The sequence below is a fragment of the Filicampus tigris genome, chromosome 8 (genome assembly GCF_054856515.1).
Source record: "Filicampus tigris isolate MCC_2025a chromosome 8, RoL_Ftig_1.0, whole genome shotgun sequence".
NCBI lineage: Eukaryota > Metazoa > Chordata > Actinopteri > Syngnathiformes > Syngnathidae > Filicampus > Filicampus tigris.
In genome coordinates, this window is record NC_141224.1 from 17,208,401 (window position 1) to 17,217,390 (window position 8,990).

An 8,990-nucleotide genomic window follows, 5' to 3' on the forward strand; every position below is an offset into this window, starting at 1 on the left:
GCTAAACCGAAATGTTGGCAAGCATGATCAGTGAGTACTTTGGCCCATTCCTCCTTATAAAAGCTCTCCAAATCATTCTACTGCTTGAAAACTCGACGCTAGTCCCTGCACAGGTTTTCTATTGGACTGAGTTCTGCAGATTGACTTGGCCACTCAATGACCTTTATGCTTTTTATTGAGTCACTCTCTCATGATTGTCCTCACTCCATAAGGCAAGGTCTTTAATAGAGCTTCAGACCAAGACCAATTGATGGCCATTGTGTGTCTTCCACTTTCAAAGAATGGCACCAGCAGTTGTCACATTCACAGTAAGCCATCCACTGATGGCTTTGTAACCCATTCCGGCCTTGTGCAGGTCTATAATTTTGTCCTTGACATATTTTGACAGGTCTTTACTTTTGCCCATGGGGGTAAGGAGTTACACACAACATGTTGAGATAAGGAGACTTAGTAATACCGTAGATTGGATCAGATACAGTACAGTTTAGTGTCACACCAATCTGCAGGGTCCAGAATGATTGCTGAGTTGTAATGGATCAAATACTTATGTAACGCGAAAAAGGCGCAACATTTCATAACTTTTACATTGTGGGTGATTTTGGTGCATTTGGTGGTGCACTGATATTATGTCTATCACCATAATCAATAAACAACCAGGATATTTCTGACTGTTTGTTTCATTCTCATTGAGCAAACTTAAAAAGACACAAAGGGATCAAATGATGTTTTTTCCCCCAATGATGATAATTTAATCTCTAATTTAATGTTGGTTTTCGGACCTGCCGCTGACATGTAAATATTTCTCCAGATTCTGTGAATCTTTTGATGATATTATGGACTGTAGATTTCCTAATTTTAGGTTGGGAAACAGTGTTTTTAAACTGTTGAAATAGTTGTTCACACTGTGGGGCATCTCACCCCATCCTTGCTTATGAACAACTGAGCCTTGTGGGGATGCTCCCTTTATAGCCAATCATGACTATCACCTGTTGACAATTAACCTGTTCACCTGTGGAATGTTCCAGCAGTCCTCAATCTTCCCCGTCTTTTTCTGTGCTTGTTCTAGCTTTTTGGGAACATGTTGCAGGCATCAAATACAAAGTGAGAGAATATTTGAGAAAAAAAAATCTGAACAGTAAATACCGTATTGGCCCGAATATAAGACGGCCCTGATAATAAGACGACCCCCTCTCTTTCAAGACTCAAGTTTGAAAAAAGTTTTTTTGAACACCAAATTAATTTTTATACAGAAAATAATTACAGTACATCTGAACCAAATGATTATAACAATATATTTGAGAGAAAAGGCATGTTATTTTGCCTTATTCAAATCTTAATGTCTGAACATTTAAATTTGTAAGCTAAAGTGCAATCACATTCGTAAATGAATGGCATCTGGTTTTTGAAATGCAAATAAACCAATCTATTGTGATCAAACAACAAAATTGCAATAACTGCAGTAACCATCAAAGTGAAGTCTAACTGTAACTGTAGTCTTGAAACAAATCTGAATAAGGAAAAACATTGCAATAAAAGAATGCAAACTGGTTTAACTTGAGAGTTGCTGAGATCTGTCATGACAGAACATTACTCTTCACAAACTATCTGCCTCGCTGTGAGCGCGTCATCCTCACGTGACAGTGGTGGGCCTGGGGAGTCAAGTTCAGCATTCGCTTCAATGATATCTGCCGCCATCAAGCGTCGTGAATGGGTATAATGTCTAGACCCCGAATATAAAACGACCCCCACTTTTTCAGTCTTATTTCAATGCAAAAAACAGCGTCTTATATTCGGGCCAATACGGTATATTGTCTTAATAGTGAACTTAATATAGGTTGAAAAGGATTTGTAAATCATTGTATACTATTTTTATTTACATTTTACACAACGTCTCAACCTCATTGGTATTGGGGTTTATAGATTGCCAAATTGGTCCCCAGATATATATCCTGTAAAGTAATTATTTTACCAGCTAAAAAGGAGACTGAAAGGAGTAACAACCAAAACAATCAAAGTCAGGAAAAGCGTCACAAGGAAGATAAATGTTTGGTGATGTCAATGCATCACAGGCTCTGTGCAGCTGCTGCAAGCAATGGTTTTGCAGTTATATATTAAGTCTGATTCATTCCAGTCTATTTTAGGTCTATCAATTGTAATACTTTTGCACACCTAACACTGTGGTTTGCTTTGTATTCTGTAATGTAATCTTCTGAGATGTGTATCAAGTTCAGATGTCAATACCTGGAGAAAAAATTTAGAACTTAAATATTTTTATCATCCTTTGATCTCACCAAAATGTTTTCAGGCTGCAGCAAAAAATTGTCACTGCTTTCACTGTTCAAATATTTTGTGTATGTGACTGTACCATAATCCACCTACCTGATACGTGTTATGATTTTCATTCATTTGCAAACTATTTCTTGTTTCTTTCTTTGTCACCATTATCTACTGCATTCTCATACCATTCATACGTACCGCCTTCTCTCCATACTCTTTTTTTTTCCCCTTCAGAAATATGGTCTTATTTTCAGAGAGTCCTTCTGAAGAAATATTCCACTGAAAGAAATGGGTTGAATGTTCTCACTGGACCAATATTTGATAATGATTTTGACGGTGTAAAGGACTCTACTGACAAGATTAAAGAGTAAGATTTTATTGTTTTTATGTACTCACTGGTTAGCGAGGTTCTTTCTTGAGAATATGGATTATTTTTGTACCTGGACCCTTTAGTTAATGCAACCACTAGTTATTGTTACACATGATTACGCATTATTAATCATTGACAATGCTAACTATGAAACACTGATTCTACAGTATTATCAATACCAATAATGCAGCCTCTAGGATCGGCCGATACCGATCCGATAGTGATCCGATTCTTTTGGTCACTCTAAAATTTGTCAGTAACACATTGATGTAATTTGCTTGATACTGACATCTAAAAACACCTCGTTCTCTGTACAACAACTGCTGAAACTATATATGAAACATTTAATGGACATAACTAGAAAAATAAATTGAGGCTCATTATATCATCTAGAATAGTATTAGATATTGTTAATTTACAAAATGTTTATGCCTTAATTGGTTATTTTAATATTTTAAGAATGTAATTATGTTTTTAAATAATATTTTATGTATTTATTAACAGTGGACATGTTCAGGGGTTGAAAGTGTATTTTTGGCGTACCTAACAACTGGTGAGTAGCGAGAAAATTTCTACTAGACAAACAAAGAATTACTTTTTCATATGTTGGTCTGTCTAAACTGATTTTCAATCGAAGCATTCACATTGTGTCTCTTCACAATATTTTATTAAAAGCTTCTACACAAGAAAGATATGATGGACTTTTATTTTTTTGTAGACCACTGGTCTTAATAAATTACTAAACAAATACAAAAATCACTCACATTTGGCGAATAAAACAGCTTAATTTCACCCCCTGGACATGTTTTAGCTCTCTCTATGTCAGATACTGAAAGTTTACAACTGTGATACTAATTTCATTGACATTATAGTGTAGTCAACTGGTGAACAACATTATCACCTGTCGTTCTTGACAGAAGTCGCGGAACAAATTCGCATGGTTGTCCTTCAAATGTTTGGGAAAACTTCGCGAGGCAGACTTTGTAGCACCGCTTGCACTGCGGTGCTTCTGTGTTCAGTGGCTCGCCTTTGTCATTCGGTTTGAACCCGGAGTACTGTCACACCGTACTTCAGGTCCCCGTTTTATTAAGGAATACAGGCTTTTCTGCAGCTGCTATCTCTGTACCTCATTGTCTTCCACCTGCTTTGTCTGCGCGACTTCACTTTATCTCTCAGCCTGTGAGCATGTAAGGAGATGGAGGCGCGTGGGCAACTACGTCACACTCGCTGACCTCGCTGTGCTTAAAGAGAAAGGGTTCAATTTATCAATTCAATCACATTCAATAAAATGAAAAAAAAAGTACCGTTTGGTTTTAAGTTTTTAAGTACTTGTATAGTACCGTTTTAAAAGCTCTAGTATTGTGTGTATGTATATATATATATATATATATATATATATATATATATATATATATATATATATATATATATATATATATATATATCATATATCATTAGGGTTGCACGGTATACCGGTACCGGTATAGTTCCACAATACTAGAGTTTTTAAAACGGTACTATACAAGTACTTAAAAAATTAAAACTTAACAGCTTCACTACCTTCATACATACAAAGATATTAAATTGAAAAAGTGGTACAAGTGACCAATTGTACGTTGAAAATTAACTCAATGGCCGTCATTTACGTAGCGTTACTTATGAGGCACGGTAGACCACCAACAAATGATGAGCTTTCGTTTCGCAAAATACGTAAGCCTGCAGCTGAATTGTGCGTCGTTCAAATCCTGCCGACTGATGCGCAAGAATACACAAAAGAATAGTGTGAACGAAAGAACTAGCATGAAATCATTTCTCTATTGTATTTAACGCGAGTTACCAATATAAAAAAGTTGTTTGTAAAAATGTTAACATTGTATTTCACAGCGAACCCATTGAACTTCTGGTTTAACTTATTAAAGTCGCTGGAACAGTAAATTACAGTAGTAGATCATGAGTGGCACCTTGTGGGAAAAAAAGCTTTTTTTCTGGTATCGTGTTATCACATTATGGACAGTGGGGGACTTGATTAAATAGTATTGTGTTGCATTGACATTCAGCCAGTTTAATGCTAACAAATGTTTTTGAAGCTGATGCATTTGAAGTGTATAAAGAGCTCTTAATTACATGGGGGTATTGTCATCTCACAAAGAGGAAGACGGCCATTATTCACCACTCAGAGTATATTCGCACAAACAACAGCACAAATTGCAATCAAGTTTTTTTAATTTTATCTCTGCAGTATGTCTGCAATATTATAAGCAGTGAAATCTGGTGATTTTAAAAGGCAGAAAATCATGAGTCTCCAAGTGGTTCAGCATTTGACCATTTGGTTGGACCACACATTCTGAGAACCGCCCATATATATATATATATATATATATATATATATATATATATATATATATATATATATATATATATATATATATATATGTATGTGTATTATATATATGCATGTGTGTATACTGTATATATGTACAGTATGTGTGTGTATACTGTATATATATATATATATATATATATATAGATCTACATATGTATATATGTAGATATATATGTAGATATATGTGTACAGTACGTGAGTGTGTGTGTGTATATACAGTGTGTGTATATATATATATATATATATATATGTATATATATATATATATATATATATGTATATATATATATATATATATATATATATATATATATATATATATATATATATATGCATTGAGCAGGCCAAAAACCAAACTCAAAGGCAGAAACCAAATGAATGGACGGAAAACTGCTACAAATAATAAGCCTAATACTGAAGTAGAAAGTGGAAATGCAGCATGTGAGACTTTAAAATGTATAAACTCCAAATTATAGTACAGTACTACTGTAATTATCCAATTGGCTGACAAGTCTGTTCAAAATACCCACAAAGTTTTGAGGGGCTCTTCAAGTGTCGAAATTACCATAACGTTTCAACGTGACGTCACTTGCCCGTAAAACTCAATTTAAATATCACAAATAGAACTTTTTTTTTTCAGAATAAGTGCTCATTTCATGTTTTTTCACATGTCACATGGCTATTTAAAATCTAGTTTGATATCAAATCTGAATGAAGTTGAAAACTAGTTATATTGTTCAGTTTCATTCCACATTACTAATCTCACAATTTCTTGTTAACTGCAGGTATGCACGTGGTACAATACCCATCCCAACTCACTTTTTTGTGGTTCTAACCAGCTGCTTAGACTTCAGACAGGCTGCAGATTCATGTGGTGGCCCCCTCAGCTCTGCTGCCTTCATCTTGCCACACAGACCAAACAATGATGAGACTTGCAATGTAAGGAACCCCGCCAGTCTTTATACTTGGGCTTACTCCAACTAGTAAGTGAAGTACCGTAATTTCCGGACTACAAATCACACTTGATGAAAAGCCACAACAGCAAAATTTAGCCATAAAAACAAATATATACATATTTTGGCCACTTCATTTTATTAGCTGTGGGTCTCCGTTACAACATGAGTAGTCACAAAGGAAAAGGTCACATCGATGGATTTAAAAAATAATAATGATAATAATTACTTTAAACACAACAGGCGTTTTGTTGTAACAAGCTGCATTATTTTTCCCAAACAATGCAGAACGCATCTTGTTACACAGTAGCCTCCCAGAAACGTTCTCAGTCTCTCGTCCCACAAGACAAATTTGCAGACGAGCTTATTTTCTCCATCACGCAGCAGTGCAGCCTTTGGAAACCGCTTTACGTGTTTGGGAGATGTCGATTCATGGCCAGAATTGCTGTCCAATAGTAATAATGCCTGTCATCCGTTGCGAGCGATGGTGAGAGTCCAGGAGCCAGACAAACAACAGAGAGATGCGGGTCACACTGCAAAGATGGCTGTATTTATGGCACTCGTTCCCTATTTTCATTAAACTCAACTCAAGATGCTTCTCTTCACCCTCAATTGTTCCTACACAGCTCCGCACTGCTTCGCACATACATTTCCGCACTTTTCTCTCAGGCAGACCGCTGCTCCCTTATGCTTGCGCACTCCAACCGCAAATGGCTGATGAATATTCAGTGTGACAGCTGACTCAGACAGTTTCCTTGGTCCAGTGTGATTTGTTTGGTAATTTCATTGGTCAGATGTGGCGAGACAACGGTTAAATCCATTGACTACTTCAAGAACGTCCCTGAAAATTCATAACTAAACTGCGTCACATTAAAACTGCAGGGTTCAAAGTGGGAGAAAAAGTAGCAGTTTGTAATCTGTAAAAAATATATGTATAATATATATAAATATTGAACATGTGCATGATTATCTTTGTGTGTACCAGGCTAAAGTTAATTTGATTGAGAATAAGGTCCAGAGGTTAGATTAGTTACAGAAAAAGGAGGGAAACTCAACAGTAATACTTGTCTATGATCCCTTGCAGAGCTCAGATGAGGAGTCTTACTGGGTGGAGGACCTGATGAAGATCCACACCGCCCGGGTTAGAGATATTGAAATCCTGACAGGTCTGGACATGTACCGTAGAACCACACGAAGTTATGCTGAAATCCTCTCATTGAAAACTTATATGCAGACTTATGAGAGTGAGATCTAAGTGGTATCTAAGTGCTAAGTGGTTTGTATTTTTGCTGGACTTGAACGTTTTGATCACATTGACTATTATGAGATCTCATGAAACTGCACACTTGCTTGATTCCCATCTCTTCAACACCACTAATCTACTAAGTTTGTCATTAATTGTAAAAGTCAGATGGATAGTAGGGAAGAAAAAACTTCTTTGGGAGTCTGTTATGTTTCTTTAGATGCATACATTTTAATTGTACTTTATCAAATTGAAAGAATCCTGTGAACATTAGAATATGTGTTTTACATTTTATTGTATATGAATAGGTTCGATCCCAGCACCGGCCTCCCTGTGTGGAGTTTGCATGTTCTCCCCGTGCCTGCGTGGGTTATCTCCGGGTACTCCGGTTTCCTCCCACATTCCAAAAACATGCATGGTAAGTTGAATGGACACTCTAAATTGCCCCTAGATGTGATTGTGAGTGCGGATGTTTGTCTCTGTGTGCCCTGCGATTGGCTGGCAACCAATTCAGGGTGTCCCCCGCCTACTGCCCGAAGACAGCTGGGATAGGCTCCAGCATGCCCGAGACCCTTGTGAGGATAAGCGGTATGGATAATGAATGAATGAATGAATGTATATGAATAGAGGTATATATTGCACATGTATTATTTGTGTTCTTCTGACATCACCCACCTCTGGACACGGCTGCAGGTGCCATACTGGAGGTTGTTTTGTTCCAGTGCTTGCTGAGTGTTTTAGGATAGAAAAATGTGATAGCCAAGTCAAAGAATGGTGAATTACTGTGCAGTGTTGGAATCAGGGTGAGAAGACAGAGCCTTTGTCCAGGAAGAGACGGAGATTGTGGTTTTCACCAATCAACAGAGAACATGCGTCATTTTAAGAATAATCAAGTCTCAATATAATGTCCTAAAATATGGCCCACATCGTCCTCTCATAAATAATGGAAAACATCCATCCATTATCGATGCCGCTTATCCTCACAAGGGTCGCGGGGCGTGCTGGATCCTATCCCAGCTGTCTTCGGGCAGTAGGCGGGGGACACCCTGAATTGGTTGCCAGCCAATCGCAGGGCACACAGAGACAAACATCCGCACTCACAATCACACCTAGGGGCAATTTAGAGAGTCCAATCAACTTACCATGAATGTTTTCTGGAATGTGGGAGGAAACCGGAGTACCCGAGAAAACCAACGCAGCCACGGGGAGAACATGCAAACTCCACACAGGGAGGCCGTAGCCTTGATCGAACCCACGACCTCTGAACTGTGAGGCCGACGTGCTAACCAGTCGACCGCCGTGCTGCCTAATGGAAAACATGTCGTTTAATAAAGAGTAAAACATTTCTAGTCACCTGACCTCTGAAACGTGTGAAAGAGCCTCATTTGAGGGGCTCGTAAACTACGCCTATGTTCGGACTTCCTGATTGGAGCAGTCTGTGTGTCGCCTGCAGTGTCTCGTCAGTGGTGAGTGTGAGTGTATATGTGTCAATGTATGCTTCAAACTATAATACAACAACTGAGTCTGCCCCCTCGGTCGCACTACTGAAACTTAAAGGGAAGTGAGAATGATGTGGTGACCTGTTCGTAGATTTAACTGGGGTGGAAATGAAAGAATGTAGAAATGTAGTGTGTGAGGAGCTGCTCCGTCACACGACATGGTTGTTTGCATTGCAATTCAGTAATTCTTTTGTCAAATTTTTCTTTCCCACTCCGTGAACCACATGTGCCAAATAAACTTCAATGTCTTTATATGAGGAGAATA

General features: G+C 37.7%; 1 protein-coding gene across 5 annotated transcripts in view; it reads left to right on the forward strand.

Annotated features, from left to right (window-relative positions):
- enpp2 (ectonucleotide pyrophosphatase/phosphodiesterase 2) overlaps nucleotides 1–7,536 on the forward strand; it is a 50,615-nt gene extending 43,079 nt beyond the window's left edge. For all 5 annotated transcript variants that reach the window (XM_086037226.1, XM_086037227.1, XM_086037231.1 and 2 more), the window contains 3 exons: nucleotides 2,512–2,644; nucleotides 5,816–5,969; nucleotides 7,068–7,536. In XM_086037226.1, coding sequence (XP_085893352.1) covers nucleotides 2,512–2,644; nucleotides 5,816–5,969; nucleotides 7,068–7,238 — 458 coding nt within the window. In that variant the 3' untranslated portion in view covers nucleotides 7,239–7,536. The remainder of the gene's footprint in view (nucleotides 1–2,511; nucleotides 2,645–5,815; nucleotides 5,970–7,067) is intronic.
- Nucleotides 7,537–8,990: the final 1,454 nt, after the last annotated feature.